At 50.0% G+C, this 27,526-nt stretch overlaps 1 protein-coding gene and 1 pseudogene across 2 annotated transcripts; one reads left to right on the top strand and one right to left on the bottom strand.

Moving 5' to 3' along the window:
- Positions 1-18: 18 nt before the first annotated feature.
- On the bottom strand, positions 19-27,229 carry LOC104609289 (protein DETOXIFICATION 27-like; annotated as a pseudogene). Its single transcript, XR_016076499.1, has 6 exons — positions 26,852-27,229; positions 26,188-26,728; positions 25,962-26,048; positions 25,778-25,834; positions 1,292-1,369; positions 19-1,139 (listed from the first exon to the last, which is right to left on the bottom strand). The product of XR_016076499.1 is annotated as a protein DETOXIFICATION 27-like (transcript).
- On the top strand, positions 11,245-12,838 carry LOC104604098 (putative clathrin assembly protein At4g40080). Its single transcript, XM_010268327.3, has one exon. It carries the CDS (start codon positions 11,566-11,568, stop codon positions 12,649-12,651), a length of 1,086 nt encoding a protein of 361 aa, XP_010266629.1. The 5' UTR covers positions 11,245-11,565; the 3' UTR covers positions 12,652-12,838.
- Positions 27,230-27,526: the final 297 nt, after the last annotated feature.

Here is a 27,526-nt window from a genome sequence, read left to right on the forward strand (position 1 = left end):
AACATTACATTCGAAGTTTTGAATTCATTTTACCTCTCAAAACCATAGAAAACCCTAGCCCTTCGTCCGTCACTCCCTTCGCCATTGCTGGTTGCCGCCCGAGCAACCACAATTGGTCCATCACCGATCACCCCCTCATCATCCGACCAACCACCATCCATTTGTTGGAGCTCGAACGCCACCATCGCTCATCTCGTGTCTCGTCTTTCCTCTTAGGCTCTTACCTCTATCTCTCTTTTCTCAGTCTCTGACTCGCCGCCCAAGCAACCACCATCACCGACGGCATCGCCAATGATAGTGGTCGAGCACCGATCATCAACCATAGCTCAAGCTCAGAGCTCAAGTTCAACGCCGTCTCTTTCGCCTAATCGTTCGTTCGTTGCTGCTCAAGCTCAAGCAACCCTCAAGCTTCAACCGTCTAGCATCACCGGCTTTGTGCTGCAACCCACGACTACTGATGGGAACCCATTGCATTCGCACCGCCGAGAACCCACGCTTACCGTCGTCCCCTCCCTCTTTTCTCAAGGTGATTACAAACTTACAAGTGGGAACTCATCGCATTTGGTCGAATTCGAATTGATGTATTTGATATCCATCGGATATCAAATCGAATTCGAATATCAGTAGCTATAATCAGTTTCAAATTCGAATCTAACCTGATTCGATTCGAATTTGATCCATTTATAAGCCTATCTACTACCTGCAAGCAATAAAATAAATTCAAAAGCAAAAAATAACATAAACAACTTTACATATGACCAGACATAGAAAGAACATACATGCATTTAAGAGTGGAAATGTTAGATGATATATATGAGAGGCACAACAACCACCTCCAAGCCTACAATATATAACAAAAAAAAAAAAATAGTATGGTTCTTGTTGCTATTTGACCAAAATGAGAAGTAATGCCTAAAAACACACCTACATCAAACCCTAGATCCCCCTACACCAAAAAGACACTTACATCAAACCCTTCTGAAACAACCCAAAGAAGCACCAAATAACCTAAAAAAAAACACTTAGTTCATTAATGGGACAGCTAATGACGAACATTTCGTCATTACCAAAAAACCAAACCTAAGAGTGGGGTTCTCACAGCTATAACACCCAAAACAAAGAGGCGCCTGCTCCAAAACCTGCAACCAAAATAACAAAAATTTTAAAAAAAATGGAGCAAACGAAAAGAACATTAATTGAACAAGACGAAACCTGTGGGTGGAAAGCAAATACTAAAAGTCACATGAAGGAAATTAGAGCAAATAAATGAACCACAAATTGCAAGAAAAACCTTGGTTAGTAAGAGAAGAGATCCTGTAGACTGTAGTCTACCATGCCTTCTCCCATCGCCAATACTTATCTCACAACCCTGGAAAAAAAATCAAAGAAACAAATAGCTGAACAAATAAAGAAAAAAAAATGAGGAAAGAAAAGAAGAAGAGATAAATACAAAACCCTTACAAAGAATATAAGCCTTTGCAAAAGAGGAATGCAACCAGACTATCCAATGGGAGTTGGAGATAGAGGGAAGAAAAAATAGAAGAACGAAACAAAACCCTGGCCAGTTTTCGTTAGTCTTCAAACGTTAGCCGATTCCCGTCAGTTCTCAAACGTTTGTTCGTTGACAATTCAGCTGCTCTAAACATAGTCTGGCCAGTTTAGGATGGCTGAAAAAGAGGGAGAGAGACGGGTGAGACTCAAAGTGTGATTTTCTCACATGCTCACCTAACCCGCACGGGCTAAAAAGCTGGCTTTTTTCACACAACATTCGCACGCATAAAACCCATTTCGTGACCGCAGAAGCTGTCCTTGGATACCATTTCTTGGATGGGGAAGGGATCGACCGTACCCCATTTTGCTTTTAAAATACATATAAGATTTCAACCTTTTTTTAATGGGCTGTACAACAGGGAGCAAGCAGTCCTCCAAACCCCTAGACCCCCTAACCCAGGTGAAGGCAAGACTTAATCTCAGGTATTTGCTACAACCAGTAAGAGGTGTCAATTGGACCAGATTTGGTCCAATCTGTTCAAATCGGTTTTAATTTAGATTGGTTTCAGTTCAGACCTTGTCCAGTGACATATGTATTCTTATCTTCTATCAATGACTAAACGTTGATTCAATCCAACCCAATTCAATAAAAGTTCATTATAGACAGACCTTATCCAATCCAATTCAATAAATATTTTGGACCATATAATCTGGACTGATCCAATTCAATATGTATTATTAATCTGTCCAGTTTGTCCAAATTGATTTTGATTTGGACAGATCAGCCCAAAACTACTCTGTTAACACCCTTACAAGTTACAACCAGTTGACACTTTACCAGCAGGTTAGCCGCACTTGAAAAGAAACTTCAATCCACGATGTTTTTTTCCCCTTCCTCTCCCCCTTTAATTCCAGATTCCAGAAAAGGCAATTTCATTCCTGATGCGGGTTAGCTTGGCCCAGCCCACCAAGGGCTGGGTGGCCCAACCCACTAACGCCTGACAGTATCAGCCACCGTAGGAGGGAGCCCTGTTGCCTTCGTACAAAGCCAATCAGATTACGGTCAGACGTACCCATCAGGGCCTGCAGCCTGACCTCATACGGCTCTCATCCGGAGCATTCATCTTTACCTACCTCCAGCACGCTCAAGTATAAATAAAAGGTAACTACCCCTTAAAGGGGATCCGGAACAAAAAATCCTAACAAAGCTCACTCATTTACTCCATGCACCTACCTTGCCTCCTTAGCATTTACTCTGGGAGATCTGGTGCATCCGAGGACTATCGCCAAGGCCTCTCCTATTTTACACCCCGTACTAACTTGAGTGTCAGAGCCTCTACCTTGGGTACTCGCCCGAGGCGTTTGACATTCCCTATCTTGCAGTATCTCTGGTCACCAGGGACTCTGCCTCGGACTACAGTCCTCGGTTACCACGGTCCTCGGAAGGAATACCTTGCCTCAGCTTGCGGTCCTCGGCTTCGGCTCACCTCTTCCGAGGCCTCAAAGTCCTCAGACAACACCTAGAATCTAAAGAGTGAATTTACCTTGTTGCCCCCAGCTAATCCGTGCGGCAACAATTGGTGTCTTCTATGGGAACGGTTGCAAAGACGACCCCCACTTTAGGATACAAAAAATAATAAAAAAATATACTCTAAATCCAAACCCCTTAAGCTTGAAAACCATGGTGAGGAGAACTAGGAACAATCAGAGCCTGGTCACCTATGAGCACTTTTAGGTTGTCATCGATCGTTTGGACTACCTCACCCAACGAATGGAAGAAGTTTGCCCCCAAGCAGAGGTCCCTCTCAAGGTGACTACCCCGCTGGGGTGTCAGAGGATCAGGGCCGACACGGGAACGTTGAGCCACTGGCCCTCAGCCATGGTAACCCGTTGGCTGAGCCATTAGAATTGGGCAACAACCGCCCCCGAATTCACCACGAAGACCCTCCTAGCCAAAGGGAGAGCATGCCCACTCAATCCGATGACAGTCAACAACCTTTGGAGCAACACCACCGCCATCGGAGGGAGGCCCCCGGGACGATGGTGAGCGCCTCGGCCGCCCTGGAGTTCGCTCATGAGGCGAGAGCCGACGCCACGCCTGAGCCAACACCCACCGAGTCCGCGAAGACAAAAGCGAGGCCCATGCCCGTGCTGACCCGGGGCTTGCCGAATTGCTAGCTGAGATTGGGGCCGCCAAGGATGAGCTTCGCCAAGTTAAGGAGAGCCGAGTCCATGCCTTAATCAGTCACGGCAAATTCGTCGGTCGCATGGATGCATTCACCCTGTAAATCATTTTGGAGCCTCTTCCCCCACACTGGAAACATACGATGGGAGCACCGACCCCGATGACCACCTGGAGGGTTTCAGGCCGCTCATGATACTGTACGGCTATTCTAACGGCTTGATGTTCCAAGCCACCTTCAGGGGGGCGGCTCATCACTGGTTCTCCAGCCTACCTCCTCGATCAATCCGCTCGTGGGAGCAATTTACAACCTTGTTCCTCGCCCGCTTCATCAAGAGTAGACGATGCAAAAAGAGCTTAGTCTCTCTGATGTCGCTCAAACAGGAGCCGATTGAAAGCCTGCGGTCTTATATTGACCGCTTTAAGAGAGAAGAACTTGAAGTTTGAGACCTCGACCCTATGGTCTCCATGCATACAGCCATCAACGGACTCCACCCTCCTGCTCGGCCCTCAAGTGCTCGGTCGCTAAGACCCCACCGAAGACTAAACTCGAATTCCTTAAAAAGGCCTAAAAATACATCACGACCAAAGAGGCTTCAGCCGAGGACAACCAAGAAAAGACAATCGAGCGCCATGACGGGCCCCCAGAGAAGAAGAGGAAAGGCGGGGACCAGCGCCACCCCAACAACCATGGCGGCAAAGACAACAAGAAGCCATCGGCTCCGGCCTTAGCCTACAAGGACTACACGCCACTCAACTCCACCCGCACTCAGATACTGATGCAAATAAGGGAAGAGAAGTTTGTGAAGTGGCCAACGAAGCTAAAATGGAACCGCAAGAGGGGGAACCCTATGAAGTACTGCAAGTACCACCGCGGCACTAGGCATGACACCGAGGGCTACTACGATCTAAAGAACGAAATAGAGTCCCTTATCCGCCGCGGACATCTCAAGCAATTCGTCGGAGGAGAGGCTGCCACCTTGTCCTCCCAACAATAGCAGTAGTAGCGGTAGCATCAGCAAGTGGCAGGCGTCATCGACGTCATCGCTAGGGGCATGGCCTTGGGTGGAGTCTCGGCCTTGGCTCGAAAAGCCTACACTAGGCAGCCTAACATCCAGGAGCCTGCCGCAAAGAATCAGAAGTACCCAAACGCTCCATAGAGGCCGAACTGTCCACATGCCCTCATCTTCACTGACGATGGCCTAAAGGGGGTCACAATCCCCCACAACAATGCCCTCGTGGTTGTAGCCATCATCTCCAATTTTATGGTGAAGAAGATCTTGGTGGATAGTGGCTCGTTAGCCGATATCCTTTTTTATGACACCTATGAGAGAATGAAGCTCACGCCAGAGCAGCTCTAGCCTGTCGACGCTCCCCTCGTTGGCTTTTTCGGTAGCGTCGTCTGGCCGGAAGGAAAAATTACCCTACCAATCACGGTAGGGACAATGCCACACTAGGTGACCTGGATGTATGAGTTTCTGGTGGTAAAGGATGCCTCTTCGTACAACGTGATAATGGGAAGACCAACCCTTCATGTACTAGGGGCAACCATATCCTCCTATCGCTTGGCCCTCAAGTTTCCCACCGAGAACGGCGTCGGAGTTGTTCGTGGGAACCAGCAGACCGCCCACCAATGCTACGTGGCAACGCTAAAAGGAAAGAATAAGGAGGCCCTGTCATTGGAAGGCCTTGACCTCCAAGAAGAAATAGCGAGCCGAGGCTAGCCCGCCGAGGACCTCGTCTCGGTTCTCCTGGATGAGTCGGCCCCAGAAAAGACAGTCCGCATCGGGTCCAACCTTCCCTTGAAAGCCTATCTGAACTGGTAAGCTTCATCAGAACTAACGCTGACGTCTTTGCTTGGTCCGCCGCTGACATGCCCGGAATTGACCCCTCGGTCATTACTCATAAGCTGAGTGTGGACCCAAGCTCTAGGCCAGCCCTGCAAAAGAAGAGGAACTTTGCACCGGAATGACGGAAGGCCATAGGAGAGGAAGTTGATAAGCTACTCGACGTCAGCTTCATCCGTGAAGTACATTACCCCAACTGGTTGTGTAACATGGTTTTGGTAAGGAAGGCTATGAAAAATGGCAAATTTGAATTGACTTCATAGACCTTAATCGAGGCTGCTCGAAGGATAGTTTTCCTTTGCCGAGGATAGACCACCTCGTCGATGTCACTACAAGGTATGAACTACTCAGCTTCTTGGATGCCTTCTCCAGGTACAACCAAATCCAGATGCACCCCGACGGTGAGGAGAAGACATTTTTCATCACTGAGCGTGGCACATACTGCTACAAGGTAATGCCGTTCGGCCTTAAGAATGTAGGGGCCACCTACCAGCGCCTTGTCAACAAGGTTTTCAAGAATCAGATGTGGAAGAACGTCGAAGCCTTTGATACTCACTCCATCTGCACTTTGGAGAGCCCTTGTCGCGCCTCCTTCAATTTAGCCTCGAGGCGCTTCAAAACTGATTGCTCATCTAGGGGCACCTTTCGGAATTTTTGGTACTTGTCTTTGGTGGCGGCGACTGCCTTCTGGAGCTTGTCTCGTTCCTTCTGGAGCTTCTCCTTGGCGGCCTTCTTCTCCTTCTCTATTTTGTCAACACGAAACATAGCCAGTCTTATTCGGTCCCCCAAACCGGCGAAGTGCAGACAGACCTGCCGCAAAACCGATTAGCAAACCAAAGAGTAGGGAGAGAAGAAAGCGCGAAACCGAAGAACACCTTACCTCAGCCAAATGGTACAGGCCCTTGTCGTGGATGGCCTTGGGGTCGCTTTGCAGTAGACGATAGCGATCCCTCGGCAGGATGGACCCACTCACTAGTTCTTGGCAGAGTCCTCGTCTCGAATGGAGTCTCCCTCTTGAAGCCGCCATTGTGGGCAAAAGGTCTTCACATCCCCCTCGATTCTCTCGAGGAGCCCCTGTACTGATGGAGGGGCTGACAAAGGCCCGGATGGGCGCTCCCCGAGCATGGACCTCTGCACCACCTCCTCACCCTGCTTATCAGTGTTGGCAAGCTTCCACGAAGGCTCCTCCCTCGGCGTGTCTACAATGGACCTCTTTCTACCGGCCTCGGGCTCATCTGTGGGCTTCTTCAATGCCTCAATCCCGGTGGTGGGCTTCTTCAGCGCCTCCATCGGCTTCTTCAGTGCCACCACCGGCTGCTTCCCCTTGGTGGGAACATGTGGATCTCCCCCCTTCGCCGAGGCAGGGGAGGCAGCTTCATCATCGGGCCTCTTCGGCGTTTGCCCTTCGGCTTTCTTCCCAGCCTGCTTCGCCCGGGACTTCTCCAACAAATGCTGCTTAGCATCCATTGACATTTTTGCAAAACCACAAAGGAAAACAGTTAGTACATTAAAGTGAAAAAAAAATAACGTGGAAGATGCACTAACCACATAACCTCTCCTACCAAGGGGGGCTGGGCTAATCCCAGCGAAGACTAGGGGACCTCCTCCTCCACCAATGGCTACGCTTGGAATGTCCCCTTCAAAAGCAGGTGAGATACAACTGTAGCCTCTTCATCTCGAAGTGATGGGGGACATCCCTTGACAATGATGCAGGCCTCCTCCCCAATCGAACCTAAAATGCCAGCCCTAGAAGAACTTATCCTTCCACCCATGAACGGACGAGGGGTTATGCACAGGCTTCCCCCTTCTCGGGTGGAAGTAATACATGTTAGCCTTGGAAGCGTGCTTCCTCGGCGCGAACATGGCATGGAACAACCTCAACGTCAACTCCACGTCCTTGAGCCGAACCCACACCATCATCACCACGATGGTTCTAAGGGCATTGGGTATGAGTTGGCTGATAGTGATGTTGTACCGCTCTAGCAACTCGAAGATTAAGGAAGGGAGGGGAAACCTAAGGCTAAACTCCAAAAAGTGCTGGTAGACACAGATTTCCCCCTCTTCGGGGGTCCACGGCCGATCACTCACATCAAGGACCCTCAGGTCATAAGACTGGGGTATGTTGAACCTCCTCACCAGGGATTTGACCTGGCACAGGTCCAAGGAGCTGTCAAACTCCAAACGCGGGACTCCAGCATCAACCACCCTTCGGGCAGCACTCCCTCCCACTAGTCTGGCGACAAGTTCCACGACATCATCCTCGGAGAGAGGAGATAACTCAGGCTCCCTCGACGACACTGAGGCGGCTCTTTCATGGGGAGAGTCATTCCCCCGGTAACTGCCCTCAACACCCCCTGAGATTAACCTTTCCCTGAAAACGGCCACCTCCCGTCGAAGGGGCGCTACGGCTAAGGAAACCAAGGAAGACAGGGGGAGCAGGTTGTAGGAGAGCTCCCTCCTGAGATGTTCGGGAGTTCATGTTATTCAGGGGCAGAATCTGAAAATGACATATTTGATTACCTAAGAGAGGGCAAAATGTCCCGAAGAAAAGAAGAAATAGGAAAATTCCGGAGAATTGAAATTTGGGAGTTGTGTTCACTCGAGAGCAAGGGCATCTAAGTTCAAATGAAGGAGAAAGTCATTGCCAAGGCCCTTATTTAAAAGAAAATTGACGGCCTGGATCTCTCCAAATCCGACGGATGAAACAAATCCGTTCCCACCGTCTAACTGTGATGCGCCACCTGACGCTCGGCCTCGGAAGACAAAACGATGCCCAAAGAAATGGTTTAGATCAACGCGAATCCAGCGAATGCAAGAGCCCTCCGCTCATGCAAACCAGTCCCGCTACACATCCTAGCGCGTGCCCTCGGAAGGCGAAACAACGCCGGGTGGCCACGAAGATCTTCCGTGGCAGCCCACCGAACGAACCGCAGGGCCCACCCATCGTGGACCACCGGGCGTACCGCTCAACCCGGCAAATGCACGACCACTGGGACGACCATCCCCTGCATGGTAGCCCCCCGAATGTGACCTGCCCATGCACGATACGGGACACCTCCGCCAAGCCGGGGCATCCACATCACACGGGTTTCCGAACCAAAGAGGGACAATGCAAATAGCGAAAATGACACCACTGCAGGACATCCCTCAGCTGACGAATCCAAAGGCATAATGACCACTACTCCCAACGACCGAAGCCGATGCCTTACTTCGACTACTACCCTCATTACCAGCCAAACCGAGGCCTCACCTCGGTCTCGGGAGTGGAGGGCAAGTGATGTAGGTTAGCTTGGCCCAGCCCACCAAGGGCTGGGAGGCCCAACCCACTAACGCCTGACAGCGTCTGCCACCATAGGAGGGAGCCCTGCTGCCTTCGTACGGAGCCAACCAGATGACGGTCAGACGTACCCACCAGGGCCTGTAACCTGACCTCGAACGACTCTCATCCAGGGCATTCATCTTCACCTACCTCCAACACGCTCAAGTATAAATAAGAGGTAACTGCCCCTTAAAGGGGATCCGGTACAGAAAATCTTAACACAGTTCACTCATTTACTCCCTGCACCTACCTTCCCTCCTTAGCATTTACTCTAGGAGATCTAGTGCATCCAAGGACTATCCCAAAGGCCTCTCCTGCACCCTCTCCTATTTTACACCCCATACTAACTTGAGCGTTGGAGCCTCTGCCTCGGGTACTCGCCCGAGACCTATGACATTCCCTGTCTTGTAGCATCTCTGGTCACTAGGGACTCCGCCTCGGCCTATAGTCCTCGATTACTATGGACCTCGGAAGGAATATCTTGCCTCGACTTGCAGTCCTCGACTTCGGCTCACCTCTTCTGAGGCCTCAAAGTCCTCAGCCAATACGCGGGATCTGAAAATGAATTTACCTCATTACCCCCGACCAATCCGTGCAGCAACAATTCCTATTTATTTCAAGTGCAAGTTTTTCTTATTTGAAAATGGAAAATATATATAGAGTAATTGACAGATATGTTACATTTTTTAACTATTTAATGAATTCTCTTATGTGAAGTTAATATATAATTAGTTCTCTTTCTCTCTTCTCTCTCCCCAATAAGTATAACCATAGATGTAGTAGTCTTGAATTTCTAGTTTAAGAAATAGGATTACTTCTTGAGATAATGTTATGTTGATAGAGATCTTGGCCTACTGCATATTAGTCCAAGTTTCTTAGTTTTAGTTGTTTATATTTTTGACGTGGGTTGGCATGACATGTGGAAACTTTAACGGGGTATTTAGAAAAATGTACGATTTTATTTTAAAAACAAAAACAATTACCACAACAGTAGGGGAATCAGGGATTAGGGCAGCAGACCGAGAGTAGCATGCTGAACATGAATTAGGGCAGAATTCAGCTTGGATTGGAAGATGATTTTGAATTTTACAGCTAGCTATGACCTATGCTCCGGAACCCCCGGAAGAAATTCTCTTATAAATCCCCATAACTCATTACTTGTATGATTATTAAATTCATCACACATGAAGGTGGAACCCATCTAAATTTAATATATGGTTGGTTCTGATAATTAGGAGTTAAGAAGAGAGATAGCAATGAAAAGCTCATCCGGAGACCAGTTGCAAACGCACGCCGTACTTCGGTCTTCAGGGATCAGATGGACCTTGGCCATACATAATTAGCCAAATTTTATGTTTTTAAACCATCTGATTTATCCATCCTTTACTGTACTTGCTACTTCAGATTCACCTAAATACACCAAGTCAATGGGACCCACCTTCCCAATCTTATAGACAACATGAGCTATGCGTGGCAATATAAGTATTGCTTGAAAGGGCCACTCCCCCATGCTCATCCTTTCATTCCTTCGTTCCCACTCCTCAGGCCCAAAATCCAGCCCGTAAGCCCACCCACCCACCCCTTTTAGTATAAATTAATAAGTGTGCTTTGAAAATTGAAATGGCTGGACTGAAAATAACTTTCTTCTTCTCTTCTGAACGATTAGTTTAGTTCATTAAAAGCAAATAAAGCAGGCCCTTGGTGTATCTTTTCGTGAGTTCTTTTGGCTGCTTAAAAGTTAAGAAGACCGAAAATCAGTCTATTTTCGTTTGGTATGCGGAAGATTTCACCACCAAAAAATGGGGCGCCGAAAAGATGTGGGAAGTCTATTTTGGGCTGATTTCGAGAAGCTCTAAATGAAGCTTCCCACGTCTTTTGCGTTTTAATCTTGCGTGGAAAGACTCGAAACGATGCACGAAAAGATGTGTGTCTACCAAACGGTCTTCGGGCTGCCTAGATCTTATGTCAAAAGCTCAATGTGTCTATTGACTGTCAGAGCTGCAAGAAGATCTTCTCAGAAAGACTTGCCAAACGGGCTGACAATAAATCATTTTGTCACATCTTTTCACACGGTCTTTCGGCTGCTTACAAGCTGGGAAGACTGAAAATTGGTCTATTCCCGTTTAGCATGTGGAAGATCTCACCCCCAAAAGACGGGGTGTCAAAAAGCCGTGGGAAGGAAGCTCTAAATGAAGCTTCCCGTGTCTTCCGCGTTTTAATCTCTCACAGAAAGACCCGAAACGATGCACAAAAAGATGTACATTTACCAAACGATCGTCGATCTGCCCAGATCTTATATCAAAAGCTCAACGAGTCTATTGGCTGTCAGAGCTACAAGAAGATCTTCTTAAAAACAATTGCCAAACGGCCCCACAATAAATCATTCAGTAGTTCTGCCAATTCAGCTGTTATCAAGTGGCCGACCTAACACAAGAGGAGGAAGGTCTGCTATCAGCTATCCACCAATCACCATTCATGCTGTGTTGCCAATTACCATCCGTATTCCGTAAGGTTTCTACACGACCCGTCTAAAAAGCGACTTTCCCCGTTGATAGTTAATAATTTTTAGGAGGCACCAATAATAATGGAACTACATCCTGATCGAAATAAATGAGGTCAATCATACAATCTCGTCGACTCTCTCTCTCTCTCTCTCCGCAAGTCTTCCCTTCCCTACTGCTATCTGCCTGAGGGCCGAGGGGAGTGTCTGTTGAATCAGAGCGAAGATGGGGCGGCGAACGAAGCTAAGAGATATCGTAGGCGCTCTCAAAGATAAGGCATCTATAAGCAAAGCAGCTCTGCTGTCCAAGCCAAACACGACGGCTCTACATCTCGCTGTCCTCCGAGCCACAACACACGAGCCATCAAGCCCACCGCATGAGAAGCACATCGCCGCCGTTCTTGCCTTCGGCCACAGCTCCCGACCTACCGCCTCCCTCTGCATCATAACTTTAATGGACCGCCTACAGAATACTCACAATTCCTCTGTGGCCCTCAAGTGCCTCATAACCGTTCATAACATCATCAGACGGGGCACCTTCATCCTCCAAGACCAGCTTTCCATCTACCCTTCTTCGGGCGGCCGAAACTATCTCAACCTCTCCAACTTCCGGGACTATGCTAATTCCGAGACGTGGGAATTGTCGTCGTGGGTAAGATGGTATGCAAGGGTTCTAGAGCAACTTATATTCACTTGTAGGATTTTGGGTGGATTTTTTCTTTCTTCTTCCACGCTCGGCGTCGGTGAGAAGGATGTATCGGAAGAAGAAGAAGAGAAGGTGTCATCGCTTCTGAATGGAGATTTGATAAAAGAAATAGATGCTTTCGTGGGAGCGGTGGAAGAAATGTGCAAAGCACCCGATCCAGTGCACGCTCAGAGCAACAAGTTGGTCTACGAGGTGATGAAGCTGATAGCTGATGATTACCAGTCGGCCCAGAAGGAGATTACGCTCCGAATCTATGAGCTTAGAGAGAGACTGAGCAGTCTGAGTTTCGGGGAGTCGGTGGAACTAGTCTGTGTTCTTAGGAGAATGGAGAATTGCAAAGAACGGTTATCACTGCAGTTCTTAAATAACAAGACCACCGCGGCAGAACTATTATGGGGCTTGATTAGGGAGGTGAAGGACAGGATAGGGACGACGAAAGATTCCGAAGCGGGGGTGAGGCCGGAAACGGTGGAAAGGAGATTGATGGTGAGCGAGTCAGCTCGACTCGGCGAGAGAGTTCTAAGATCGGGGGACTCGGTTCGGTTCTCATCAGGTAGGTTAGAATTGAACCGGGTTTCTAAAACGATCTTGGAGTCGGTTGTCTGATCATTCTGTCTCGGGCGCACGCATGAGACGCATAACTTGAACCGGGTTCCCGTTCTTTATTTATTTGTTTATTTTTAGTAGTGGATATTGCCTAGCTTGTTTGTACTTCAAATCATACAATACAATACAATACAAGAGGGACACCGGAAAGAGTCCACTCTTGGCTGTTTACCTGTTTTTCTTTTTCTGATCTGGATCTCCTACACTTTTTTTTTTTCATCCACCTTTTGGTGCACTTTCATAGTAAACGGAAGCTATACCAAATACATAGTAAAACATAGAAAGCTTCCAGGGATTTTTCAAGGCGAAAATGAATACAAAATGAAAAAAAGAAAACAAACTTACCGGTCAGCCTTGAGAAGAGAGAGCCATTGGGGAAGACAGGGAAGAAGAAGAAAGAAAATGATGAGAGTGGGGTTTAATCAATTAAAGTCCGTTTTGGGCATGAAAGATAACTTTGCCCTTGTTCTCTCATGTGTTGATGGAACATGTGTTTTGATGCGGTGCGATCCGGGCACTCCTAACTAACGGCTGGCTGGCTCCTTGTCGGCAATACGCGGCACCTGAGAAGATGAAAGGAAGGATTCTCGGGGACTTGCCCGGTGGGAATACTCTGATGCTTAAGTTAGTACTGTGTATGGGGAGTAAATAGAGAAATGAAAGCTAAGAGTGGAGGTCGCGCTTTATCACTATATTCGAGAGGTTAGAGGTCTCAAGAAGAAGTTTCTCCTCTGCCCTGAGGGCTTTTATAGGAACGCTCTTGCGAGATCGGGCATAACCGCCACTGGGTCCCTGCCACAGCCGTTACCTGCCAGGGCTGAGCAGGTGGCCGTTGGGACGTATTCCTTACTCGGGCGAGTGACACATCCCCAAAGTGACAGGCACGCCTCCGCCTACTGAGAGACGTGGGCGCAGACTATCGAAAGGACAGGGACCGCGCCGTCAGTTATGGACGTGGCCTAGTCTGACTGGTACGACTTATTAAATAGAAGCTTCCTGGAGAATGCTCGTGCGGCTCATTCGCGAGCTACTTTGCAACGAGCTTCGAATACTTCAGAAGTACCCTTAGTAGAATTGGTCCTCGGATGACTTGCCTTGTTCGAGAGCTCAGGCGAGCCGACTTTCTTAGCTCGCAAGTTAAAGTTTTCCTCGGAATATCCCTTGAGGTAGCTCAGGGGACCCGGAGCCCGCATTGTGGCGAGCCCCTCCTTTACCCCGCTACCATGTAGCGAGCTGCTTTATGGGCCTATCACTTAGCCGTACTGGACCACAATGCTGAGCTGTCGCTTACACTGAGTCAGCGTCCACGTGTCGTCGTTTCATAGGTCAAGTCAAATTATCCTTCATCAATTGCTCCCCACTCCTCGGGCTAAGAGTGTCGCCTTAGCGCGGGGAGTTTATGAAGCTCGATGGACTGATTTGACCAAAATTCAAACTTGATTGACTGTCTTCAATAAATGCATTTGCGAAAATCAAGAGATCTTCTGACTTCTCTGACTTCGGATTCTGAAAACTTGTTGAGGTGGTCTTTAATTCCGAATGTCGTGCGGCTGCGACTACCTTAATTGTGGAAGACGTGCCGCCAATCGTCTTCATTTTTCAGAAGACGTGCGGTCAGGGTGCCCGTTGACCGTTGGATCTGCTTTGATCCGGACCATCGGTTTGAGAGGCCGAGGGCTATAAATGGGGGGCCCCATCGGCCCTATCTCCGTCCACGCCATCTTGCTTTGGGCTTTGAGGTCGCGTACTTTGCTTAGTCTACTCGAGTTTCTCAGTCCGCTCCGTTCCGTCTATTGGTGAATCCCAATCGCCGTCAGCCATGTCTGGGTACCCACGCCATACCTACCACAGGGGCGATAGCCGAGGTGACGATGCTCCCTCGGGCTCGGGGGGAGCCTGGGAGCATATCCCGGAGGCTCGGGAGGCCTCTGGCGACTTGACGTCCACTTCTAGGGGGAGGGAGCCTGATACCTTTGGCCCTTCCTTAATGACAGCAAAGAGACTCAAGTCTCTGATATGCTACTTTCGCCTTCCTGGGGACCGGGTTTACAACCTCCCTACTGGCAACTTTCCTTGGGAGCATGGTCCCAATGACATAGTGATCTTTCAGGAACAGCTTGAGGCTGGCCTGCGTCTTCCCCTGCACCCCTTGATAGTGGAGGTGCTGAACCACTTCAACGTCACTATTGACCAACTTCACCCCAACGCTGTTCGAAACATGATTGGGACTATATCCCTATGCCACGAGTACTGCCTCCCTTTGGACGTTGACATTTTCACCTCTATCCTTTGTATAAAGAATGTTGCTCCTGGGGTTCCGCCAGAGAGGCGCTTTTACTACCTTTCTCCCCATCGCGGCTACAAGCTCTTGTACAAGCTGCCGAATAAGATCCCCGCCTGGAAGCGGGACTACTTTGTGGTCCATAACCCTGAGGGGTGGCCCTTTCCCACTGCTTGGAGGGGCGCCATCCAGGACCCCGAGGCGAGCTGAACCCTGAGATTCAGAAAACGATGCTATCTTGGGCATCGGTAGGCTTCCTCTGCTCGGACTACTTGGCCAAGGAGAAGCTCGTGCAGGCAGGCTTGAGCCCGGGTAGGTCGGCCTTTTAGGTCGCGTAGTGTCTTGTGACTTGTGTACACATGCATTTTGCTTTCTGTTGGACTAATATCTTGTGGTCTTTTGGCAGCCACCGTGTCTAGTGCCGATTCGCGCCGCCTTCTCTCGGGCAGCCAAAGACGCCAGGTGAAGAGGATGCGCCCCAACCGGACCCCTCCTTTGGGAAGCACTGAGTTCGGGTCTACCGGGCCGGTCCTGCCCTCTCCTCTGCCCGAGGTTCCGATGCCCCCTTCTGAGGGGACTAGTGGGTTCAACCTTGGGGGAAGCGAGCCCTCTCTAATAGGGGAGGCCCCCTTTAACCCCCTTCAGCCCCATCCTTACCCTTGGTTCCCAGTGGGAAACTGGGAAGGGGTAAACGATTATCTGGTAGTTTGCCGGAGGAGTCGGAAGGCAATCAATAATGATGAGATCGCTCAGTGGGGAAGCATGGAGCCTGGGGATCTCTCTGCGTTCGCCTCTGCCCACTGCATGGTGGTAAGTGGCCTTTTTCCCTTTTCCGCCATCCATGCCATGGCTCTCTAGACGCGCATCCATCGCGTCGACGCCCTCGACCAACGTGCTGCCAATCAGAAGCTCCAGGTCGAGCTCGATCGAATCCGGGGTGAGATCCATCACACTCGCAAGGGGAGCGAGTCTCAGGAGCTGCTCATCCACGACCAGGAGGCTCAAATCGCTCGGCTTACTGAAGAGAGCGCTCGCTATAGGGAGGAGTAGTCGAGGATGGTGGGGGAGAGGGAGCTCCTCAGGCAACAGGTGCAGGAGTTGGAGTCCACTCTTCTGAATCGAACTCGAAACTTTGAACAGATGGTGGAGGCTGAGTGAGAGAAAGCGGTCTGGGATTTTAAAGACTCCTAGGAATTTCATGACCTCCAGGCGGAGTATGGTTCGGGTTCGTACCGCTCAGGGTTCAAGCTCTGTCTGTGGCTGGTTCGGAAGAAGTTCTCCGGGCTCAACCTCGACGGCATTACTATGAAGGGTCTGTCCCCTGAGACAGCAGACCATGCGGATGAAGAGGAGCCTGACTCTCTGGAGGATGAGGAGGCGGATTCTTGAGGTGGCATTTCTTTGGACTTCTATGGCTTTCGGGTGCCGTAAACCCGGTCTTTCACCAGTTTTTTGGTTGGGTGGCCGTGCCCTGTGATGATCAAACCTTTCCCGAGCTATTTAGCTCGATTGCTGCACTTGTTATTTTCCTTTACTGCATTTGTTTGTATGTATTTTTTTTATTTTTTTTTATTTTTTTTATTTTTTTTTATTATTTTTTATTTTTTTTTTACGATGAAAGTCTCTCCCCTCTTTTGAGTATGATGAACTCCTTTCATTTTTGCTAAAGCGATCTCATCATTTGGGTTTTTGAAGTTACCTACCCAAAGTAGGGCTCTTCGGTAGGCGTTCTCCCTATGTCACATTTAGGGCCTCCGTGGCATACCGCGAAGTGATTACTACGTACGTCCGAACTAAGCATTGGTTGGTTATCCTTTAGTTCGACCGACGTATCGAGACGAGCTGTTCTTCGTGGGGTTTGAACCCGAGTTTCTTACGCCTTTAATATTTCATACTTTGCCTTCGCCATTGAGGTAGCTGTCTTTCTTCACGCCGAGGTCTTCGTTAGCTCGGTGTTTTGGCCCTTAGGCTTAGGGAGGGACCCATAGTTCGCTCTTGGATTCTCCCAAGCCGAAGTGGCGATTGGGGTCTTCTTGTGCCGAGGTCATGTTAGCCCGATATTCTGGCCCTTAGGCTTTGGGAGTGGCTCGTGGCCTACTCGATTCTTACAGGTAATATTGCCTCAAGTTGACAATTTTCCATGCTCGAGGTACTTGTTTCCCTTCGAGGGTCTCGAGCTCGTATGTTCCTTCCCCGAGCACTTGTTTCACCCGGTAAGGACCTTCCCAGTTGGACCCGAGCTTGCTAGTGCCGGGCTCAGGCACCATAACTTTACGAAGGGTCAGGTCGCCAATGCGGAGGTTTCGCTTCTTGACCCTGGCGTTATAGTATCGGGCTACTCTCTGCTGGTAGGCCGCGGTCCTAATGTACGCGAGGTCCCTTACTTCGTCAAGTAGGTCGAGATTGGTACGTAACTCATCTTCGTTTGTTTGATCACTGTATGCTTCTAGGCGCAACGTAGGTACTTCGATCTCTACGGGGATCACTGCTTCGATGCCGTAGGTGAGATTGAAGGGTGTTTCTCCCGTGGCGGTCTTCTCCGTGGTCCGGTAGGCCCATAGGACACTGGGTAGTTCATCTGCCCACAATCCTTTAGCACGGTCTAGCTCGGCTCTGCTTGAACGACGGGAGCGACCTCCTCTGCCCCCCCGAGAATGCTAGGCCGAGACAGGTCCTCTATGTACACGGTTCTCATGGTGATGTCGCTAGTGTTGGCTAACTTGGACAGAGCATCGGCCTCAGCGTTCTCTGACCTAGGGATCTGTCTGATGAAGTGTGACTGGAAGTTTAGCAGGGCCTCTCTGACTTTGGCTAAGTAGGCGACCATGGTCGGCTCGCGAGCTTCATATTCGCCAGTGACTTGGTTGACCACGAGCTGGGAGTCGCTGTAGATAACGATGTGCCTAGCTTTTACTTGTCTAGCTAAGGCTAGTCCGGCTATCAACGCCTCGTATTCTGCTTCATTGTTAGACGCCTCGAACTCGAAGCGTAGTGCGTACTCCAGTTTCATGCTGCTTGGGCCGTGCAGAACTATTCCTGCACCGCTGCTCTGTTGGTTCGAGGAGCCATCTACGTGAAGGATCCAGGGCTCCTCATCCCAGCTCGCGGTCGGCCGAGCTAGGAGAGGTGCCACACTGGCTACTACTTCACGGGGTTCGGACTCAACCGACCTAGGAGCTTCGGGCTCACCCGAGGTGGGAGCCTCGCGCTCAACCGGCCTGGGAACTTCGGAGCTGAATGTGCATTCGGCTATGAAATCTGCTAAGGCTTGGGCCTTAATGGCAGTTCGCGGATTGTACTGGAGGTCGTACTCGCTAAGCTCGATGGCCCACTTCGTCAACCGACCGGAGACCTCGGGCTTAAGCAATACTTGCCTCAGAGGTTTGTCGGTAAGGACGATAACAGTATGAGTTTGGAAGTACGGGCGGAGCTTCCGAGCTGCCATTATCAATGTGTATGCTAGCTTTTCCATCTCCGGGTATCTCGTTTCTGCTCTCTACAATACTTTGCTAACATAATAGATGGGTCGTTGGACCCGATCTACTTCCTTTATTAGTACCGAACTGACCACCTCGTCGCTTGCCGAGAGGTAAAGTTCTAAAATATCGCCCTCATCGGGCCGGGTTAGGGTCGGCACACTAGCATGGTATTCCTTGAGCTCGTCGAACGCGAGCTAGCAGTCTTGGGTCCATTCGAACCCTTTGCCCTTTATTGCCTTAAAGAACGGTAGACAGCGGTCCCCCGACTTAGACATGAAACGACTTAGGAAGGCTATGCGGCCATTCAACCTCTGAACCTCCTTCGACTTCCGGGGTGGTTTCATGTCTAAGATGGCCTTAACCTTATCCGGGTTGGCCTTAATGCCGCGCCGGTTAACGATGTACCCCATGGAATTTACCCGAGGTCACGCCGAACACACACTTGTTCGGATTCAATCTCATATTGAACTTACGCAAAATTCCAAAAACAGAATGCAAGTCTTGTATTAATTCATGTGAGAATTGGGTTTTGACGACCATGTCATCTACATAGCATTCTACTTTTCTGCAGATTAACGGTGCAAACAATTTATTTACAAGCCTTTGAAAGGTTGCCCCTGCGTTTTTCAACTCGAAGGGCATAACCTTGTAACAGTACAGGCCGAATTCAGTGATGAAGGCTGTCTTTTCTTCATCCGCCGGGTCCATCTTGATCTGGTTATAGCCCAAGTAGGCGTCCAAGAAACTTAGCAACTCATGCCCTGAGGTCGCGTCCACCAAATGGTCGATTCTGGGGAATGGGAAGCAGTCTTTCGGGGAAGCCCGGTTCAGGTCGGTGTAGTCGACGCACATGCGCCACTTGCCATTGGCCTTCTTTACCAGGACGGGGTTGGCTACCCAGCTTGGGTAGTGGACTTCTCTTATGAAGTCCATCGCGAGGAGCTTCTCGACTTCCTCGCCAACCGCTTCCCACCGTTCCGGGGCTAGGTTGCGTTTCTTCTGTCTAACGGGCCTAACTACAGGATCAGTGTTCAGCTTGTGAGTTGAGTTCGGGGTCTATATCGGGCATTTCTGTCGCGGACCATGCAAAAATATCTAAATTTTGAAGTAAAAAACTTATCAGTTCGGATCGTAGGGTTTCCTCGATGGAAGCACCAATCTGGAGCGTCCGAGCTGGGTCTGCTATCGAGGTCAGGACCACGACTGCTTCTTCCGTGGGCGTGGCTTGTTCTTCGCCTTGCTCCGTGGGTCGTTCTAGTTCAAGGTTATCGGCCACCTTGATTTTCCCCTTTAGGGCGGCAACATAGCACTTGCGGGACTCGAGCTGGTCACCCCGCACTACTCCCACACCGAAATCTGTTGGGAACTTCATGGCCAAGTGGTAAGTGGAGACTACCGCCCGTAGGGCATGGGTGATCGGTCGACCTACTATGGCATTGTAGGGAGAGGGGGTCGCTACCACTAGGAAGTTGTGTTCGAATCTGACCACACAAGGCCACGTGCCGATCTCTACAGGTACTGTTATTTTCCCAAGGGGTCGGACTTCTTCTCCACTGAAGCCTTCCAATGGAGTGTCTGCGGGCTTCAGGTCGCTTCTCTGCAACTGGAGCTGGTCAAACGCGGCTTTGAAGAGTATGTCGGCCGAGCTGCCCGAGTCGACGAGTATGCGCCTAACCTCGAAGTCGTTGATTCTCAGTTTTATTACGAGTGCGTCGTCGTGGGGATAATGGACTCCTCACGCATCGTCTTCTGTGAAGAAAATTGGCTCTTTCGTTCTCGGCCTCTTTGGGGGGTTCTGCTCCTCCCAGGTGACCTCGCGAACCAACGTCCGAGTTGTCGCTAAGGTGCACCCTGCAACGATCGAACCTCCCACTATCATGTGGATGGTTCCCCAAACTGGCCTCTCCTCTGGGGGCTGTCTCTACGGTTGTTCGACCGGCCTGCTACTGGACTCGGGAGCGTCTTTGCCATGCTCCCCTTGCCGACCTGTTCTATTACTATTATTAGTGTTATTATTATTTTGTACAAAGTTTCTCAAATATACGCGACGGATGAGCTCCTCTATCTCGTCGCGGAGGTTTTTACAATTCTCGGTACTGTGACCATGGTCCTTGTGAAAGCTGCAATACAGACTCTTATTTCTTTCATTGGGATTCCCCCTCAGACGGGGCGGCCAATTCACATACGGGGCGTCCTTGATTGCCATCAGGATTTCGGCCCGCCTTGTGTTAAGTGGAGTGTAGTCAGCTCGGTCTGGTGTAGGAGCTTGGAACAACTGACCCGCCTTTGCACCCCGAACTATTTCCTTTTTTCTTCAGGTGTCCTCTTAACTGGAAGGTTCCCCTTCTCTCTTTCTCTTTTCGAGTGCGCCCTCACCCTTCTGATTGATCTCCTCTTCGGTGGCTATGAACTTATCCGCAAGCTTTAGAAAGTCGATTATGGTCGCGGGTTGGTTGACGATCATGTGCCACTTGAACTCTTTGTACTTTACGATGGGGTCCAGGCGCAGTATCTGCATACAAGCGTCATTGAACTGCTTGATATAACTTCGGATGGACTCCCCTTCTCTTTGGGCTACGTTGAAGATGCTTTCTTCAGTCCGCGGGCACCGTTTGCTGGTGACAAAGTGGGACGTGAAGGCTTGTGCGAACTGCGCCCAACTTCTTATCGACCCGGGTGCCAAGTTCCAGTACCACGTGCGTGCTGCTCCCCTGAAAGTAATGGAGAAGGCAACACACATGCATGATTCACTGGCTCGCGCCAGGTGCATCTGTGACTAATCGCGGGTGACAGATCGACGAGCTCGGCGGCGACGTCTCTGCTTCTTGATGGGCTCGGCGTTCGTGCTGCTCACCTCCGCGTTGTTTAGAATGGTTTGCGCCGGGAGTAGCCCGGTCTGCTGGTGATGGCTGCGGACAGAAGGGGCCTGCTTAGAGTCTATTGCCAGGATCTCGAACCGGTTTTCAAGGATCGGGGTTCCGAACTTTGACTGTCGAGGCGATGTTGACCAGCTGAGCCGGGGTCCTCCCGACCTGTCCACCCGTGGCGAGATCGGGGTAGTCCATCTCTCCCATTTGTCGTGGGGGGAGGCTTGGTTTTTTGGGAGATTTTGGGGGACCTCTCCTCGGTCGGAGTGTTCACTCTGGCGGTGAGATTTTGCTTGCTGCAAGGCCGGGTGCTGAGGCTAGAGCTAAGGCTGTTGAAGCTGGGGTTGGGGCAACTGGGGGAACTGCTGTTGATACTGGTACTGGGAGACCTGGTGCAGCACGTGCTGTTGATAGAGCTGAAGTTGTTGAAACTGTTGCATTTGGGCTTGCATGGCCTTCATGCACTGCATCAGGTCCTCCAGCTGGTTCGGACTGGCCGCTGGGGGCACGACCGAGGGTAACGTTAGTGGGGAGTGGGGCGATGACAGGTGCCATTGTGAGAGGCACGTTCGAGTTGGGGATTCCGTCCGCTGAGAGGGGGATGGTGAACTGTCCGATACACACAGTAGGAGACTGGGGTTGCTCCCTGGAGTTACCCATTTCCGTGCTTCATCTGACGTTGCTAGAGGAAGCCATGAGCGCTGGGTTGTTTCAAGGAAGAAGAAGTAATTGAAAGAATTTAAAGGGAAAGGCCTTTTGAAGCGTTCCCACAGACGGCGCCAAATGATACGGCGCGATCTGGGCACTCCTAGCTGGCGACTGGCTGGCTCCTTGTCAGCAACACGCGACACCTGAGAAGACGAAAGGAAGGATTCTCGGGGACTTGCCCGGTGGGAATACTCCGATGCTTAAGTTAGTGCTGTGTATGGGGAGTAAAGAGAGAAATGAAAGCTAAGAGTGGAGGTCGCGCTTTATCACTATATTCGAGAGGTTAGAGGTCTCAAGAAGAAGTTTCTCCTCTGCCCTGAGGGCTTTTATAGGAACGCTCTTGCGAGATCAGGCATAACTGCCACTGGGTCCCTGCCACTGCCGTTACCTGCCAGGGCTGAGCAGGTGGCTGTTGGGACGTATTCCTTACTCGGGCGAGTGACACATCCCCAAAGTGACAGGCACGCCTCTGCCTACTGAGAGACGTGGGCGCAGACTGTCGAAAGGACAGGGACCGCGCCGTCAGTTATGGACGTGGCCTAGTCTGACTGGTACGGCTTATTAAATAGAAGCTTCCTGGAGAATGCTCGTGCGGCTCATTCGCGAGCTACTTTGCAACTTAAATTTTTAATATCCACCGTGTCATGAATCAATTTGCTGGTAATTAAGGAATGTTATGATGGTTGTCGATGGAGTCGTAGAGCTTAGCTATTTGTAATTGAGTTGACTCTTATGGGGTTATCGGTTATCTATCATATTAATTAGTTTCGTGTTTATCAAAAAAGTTAGCTACTGCCCGGGGCGGATTAACCGGAGACAAAAACATATACATCTTGCTGAATAATTTTGTCACCAGCAATTTGTCACGGGGGTAGTTCTACAGCGGAAGAAACCCGTGCGGCGTCTTGGCCAAGGCAGGCCAGGACAAGCCTTTATGCGCTTAGAGGCTAGGAGTTGCCCGATGGGATGACTCCACTAAAGTCAGTAGCACTGGATCATGACCTCAAATCCAATGATCGGGACACTCTCCTGACTCAGACCGGTCCATGGGAGGCGCCGCTTACATTCTAAAGGGGGACAACCATAATGGAAGGCGACCATGCACCGATGAGGTGACTTGGCACCAATGTGAAGGGTCTTCTGTATGCCAATGATGACAGGCACATGTGTGCCATGAAGATAGGCAACTGCTCGGGCCGAAACACACCCGTGTGCTAGGGGCAACGAGATAGCACAATCAGCTTCGGCAAGGGGCTGGCGAGGTGAAGGGACATGCTTGAGCCAGGCCCACATGCCAAGCCTCCCTTGAGTATCGATAGCGCAGTGCCGGCCCAACACTGTCCCCATGAGCAAGTGTGCGCCCATGAAGAACCGGTAGCCATGCTAGCCGTTAACCAGGGCCGCCCCGCAAAGGGATGAAGGTCTAAGAGTGCCAAGGTTAGGCACCCAAGGAGATCGACCACCCCTCCTCAAAGAGTACGTTAAGCTTTTGGTGGTCTGCCTGAAGATGACATCAGTTCTCCCAAAAATCTTACAGGCAAAAATGACGGGCATGTCCCTAACGTAAGCCTGCCAAGCGTAGGCAAGGCTAAGCCTGTGCTGAACCGTCACAGGCTCCCCCACTCAATCCATTGTCGTCCTCGACAATGGGTCTTCCTCGTGAATGGGCGTCTGTGTCCTGCGCCATCCACTTCCTTGCCAGTTCCAGGGCTCGTCTGGCTAGCCCGAGTCTTGCCTATATTGGTGTCCATTTATGGGGACGGAACCATTTCACCATGCCGGTCTGCTTGGACTTCACCCCAGTGTCGAGGTTACTCAAACCGCGCAATGGCTATGCCTTGAATGTGAAAGAAGGGCCCTCGAAGAAATATGTGTGGTGCTTCGCGGAGGTCCGCCCCATGTATCATCTTACCTCAAGGCTCAACCGTCTTCTTGGTAAATTTTCAGTGATGCTACCGAACACGTTGATAGGTCTACTCCTGTTGTTGGCGATGGATGTTGGGTGTACCCTTTCACCATGCTGGCCTGCGGTCTTCACCTTGCCCTGTGCGGGTTACTCAAACCTAGTCATGGCTTATGCTCTTATGGCCCTCGAAACTACGCTTCACCTCGCTGGTTCGAGCTACATGTTCGCTCCGAGGGGGCCCCACTGCTGCTACCTCAAGGAGATCTGACCGCTTCAAACGCGAGTGTGGCAACTTTTACCCATGAGTTGTCGAACATGCACTCGCCTTGTGATAAGCTTCTGCTGCTGCAAGTGTTCCACCTGAAAACTGAGCATGTCCACCTGATACTTTGCCAGTGTAGGGCCGCCATGCTCCAACGGCTAGCGTAACCACATTCCTAACAAGGCCCACGCGTCTACCCCCGCATGAGGACAACAACCAATGCGTCTGCACCCACAAGGGAAGCTGTTTTAGGGTCATTGGAATGGGAACGCGAACAATGAATGGCCTCTTGCTAGGCCGGATAAACAGTCTGCTCGAGCGGTGTACCCACATTCCTATCAAGGCTCACGTGTCTGCCCCTGCATGAGGACAACGACCATCGCGTCTGCAACCGCAAGGGTAGCTGTTTTAGTGTCATTGGAATGGGGACACGAACTATGAAATGACCTCTTGCCAGGCCTGATCTAAATTCTACTCGATCTTGGGTGGAAGTGCCTAGGGACCACACCCCACAAAATGCTGCTTGTCGAAATGACCGCTTCAACTGGCTCTAAGCTAATCTGCTGAAAACCAACTGTTGTTGCAATTAGCCAACTTGCTCTGATACCAACTGTCACGGGGGTAGTTCTACAGTGGAAGAAACCCGTGCGGCGTCCTGGCCAAGGCAGGCCAGGACAAGCTTTTATGCGCTTAGAGGCTAGGAGTTGCCCGATGGGATGGCTCCACCAAAGTCAGTAGCACTGGATCATGACCTCAAGTCCAATGGCCGGGGCATTCTCCTGGCTCAAACCGGTCCATGGGAGGCGCCGCTTACGTGCTAAAGAGGGACAACCATAATGGAAGGCGACCATGCGCCGATGAGGTGACTTGGCACCGATGTGAAGGGTCTCCTGTATGCCGATGATGACAGGCACCTGTGTGCCATGATGATAGGCAACCGCTTGGGCCAGAACACACCCGTGCGGTAGGGGCAACGGGATAGCTCAATCAGCTTGGGCAAGGGGTTGGCGAGGTGAAGGGACATGCTTGAGCCAGGTCCGCATGCCAAGCCTCCCTTGAGTATCGGTAGCGTAGTGCCGGTCCAACACTGTCCCCAATGAGCAAGTGTGCACCCATGAGGAACCCTGGTAGCCATGCTAGCCGTTAACCAGGGCCGCCCCGCAAGGGGATGAAAGTCTAGGAGTGCCAAGGTTAGGCACCCAAGGAGGTCGACCTCCTCTCCTCAAAGAGTATGTTAAGCTTTTGGTAGTCTACTTGAAGATGACATCAGTTCTCCCAAAAATCTTACAGGCAAAAATGACGGGCATGTCCTTAATGTAAGCCGTAGGCAAAGCTAAGCCTGTGCTGAACCGTCACATACAGGCGTGTTCAATTGTATGAAGTTCAGCCGGTATCGGCTTCAGTCGGAGCAAAGTCAGTGTTCGAACAGCCTTTATAGTCTTACATCGGTAGTATCTCTTATTTTATGGGGAGATATTTATTACAATTGCAAGGCTACGATGGCTGTTGGAATGGACTATAATTTTGTCTCCAGCTCAGCTGCCAGTCCCCATTTTCTTTCTTTCTTTTTTTTCCACATTTAAGAAAAATCAGATAGAACAAGAATAAGTGAAGAATTCGTACCCAGTTCCAGCGAAGAACGCAAGAGGAATCATCATCTCCCACCCGTTGATTGTCATACTGAAACCAGGAAATAAATACGCCACAGAATGATTTCACAACTTGGTAAAACATACATGAGATAGAAATTAAACGTTCAATATATATATATATATATACAATTCCAAGAACCGGAACAAATAAATACCAGATAGACAAGGCATCGACCGCAATCTTGGCATCTTTCAGGTTCCCAGTCATCAATACCAGAACTCTGTAGTACCAATTCTCCAAGCTGTACAACATAACATGTAAAAGAAAAAAATAGTGTAAAATTTCTTCATATATAGTTGGGAGTTGGGACACCGGACACCCCTCGGTGAGATCGACAGGGAAAGGAAAGATGAAAGATGCAATGATAAGCCATATTATACCAGAGCATGACCCCTGATGCTATTGAGAGTTTTAGAAACTCCCAGAGGCCAGAGAAGGCTGGAATGGAGAATCCAGTCCAAGACAGAGGGCAACCACCGCAAACCGTATAACCAAACAGACAAGAACCAAAACCCACCACGAGAAGTTCAGAGTTATTGCAGTTCCCACCATACCAAACTTAAGCCCGTAAACAAATAACCAGCTCACGAAGACGTGAACCACCAGAGCTGCCAACGACACCCAGGCGATCACGGCTGTCTTAAGCTGGCTCTGCAAGAACCTCTGCAATGGAAACTGAAAAGCGAAGCTGAAGTGAAGTGGGATTAACCAAATGGACACCAACCCCGCTTGCTCCGCCACATCTGTGGGTTGCCCCAATAACTTTAGAATAGGCGTGGCGAATATGTACATGGGCAGGAGCAGAACCGCACAGAGGACCATAACTATCCATGAGCGTTGCATATAGATCCCTAACATGTGGTACCTCTTCGCTCCGAATGCCTGCCCACACAACGTCTCTAACGCGCTCGCCATCCCCAACTGATATAACACACAGAAAGATTCATTCAAGATCACTAAAGCCGGCCCACAGGCTTGCAGTTTTAACGTCTCCTTTTTCAATCTGATTTACAGTGAGAGATAGAAATTAAGAGAGAGAGATACCAAGAGACCAAAGGCAAAACCAGCGATAACAGTGTTAGCGATGGAGATGGAAGCGAGCTCCAGATCACCCAGGTGGCCTGCAAAAGCTTGGGTAATGACATTCATGGAGAAGGACGCGACGCGGCTAAGTATGGCAGGGCCGACGATGTGCCAAAGCTTCTTTGATTCGATCCAGACCCTCCTTACCAACTTTTGATCATGATGCTCATCTGGCTCTGGTACTCGGACGGTCGGTGACGATCCATCTAACAATGGAACCTTCTCCTCTCCTCCTCTGCGGTCGCTCTGCATCCTTGTGAGTCTCGCGTCTAAACTTCAGAAAAGTGAAAATAAAAAGAGTTTAAAAGAATAGCTCTCGGCGACCCACGTAGTTCGGGCCTGAGAGGGAGAATTACAATTCTTGACAAATGGCAAATGACAAATGACACATATAAAAAGACCTATAGAAGAAGGGGAAGTCAAAGTTGGTTGGAATTGAGATTGAAAATGATCAAATACGAGAAGTTCTATTTGTTATTTAAAATTGAAAATCTCTAGAAACGAATCCCAAAGGAGCCCGGATCTCCTGCACTCAAAATGGTGTGTGGGCAGCGGTGCTCTTCGAATCGGTAATGAACACGTTTGGTGTTTATATGTGCATCCTGTTCTCATGTGTGAATGAGTATCAAACGGTAA

This window comes from Nelumbo nucifera, chromosome 5, assembly GCF_055504915.1.
Source record: "Nelumbo nucifera cultivar China Antique chromosome 5, China Antique-T2T, whole genome shotgun sequence".
Lineage (NCBI taxonomy): Eukaryota > Viridiplantae > Streptophyta > Magnoliopsida > Proteales > Nelumbonaceae > Nelumbo > Nelumbo nucifera.

Bases quoted from the DNA above. Each gene is read 5' to 3' on its own strand.
- LOC104604098 (XM_010268327.3), top strand. From the start codon at position 11,566: ATGGGGCGGCGAACGAAGCTAAGAGATATCGTAGGCGCTCTCAAAGAT.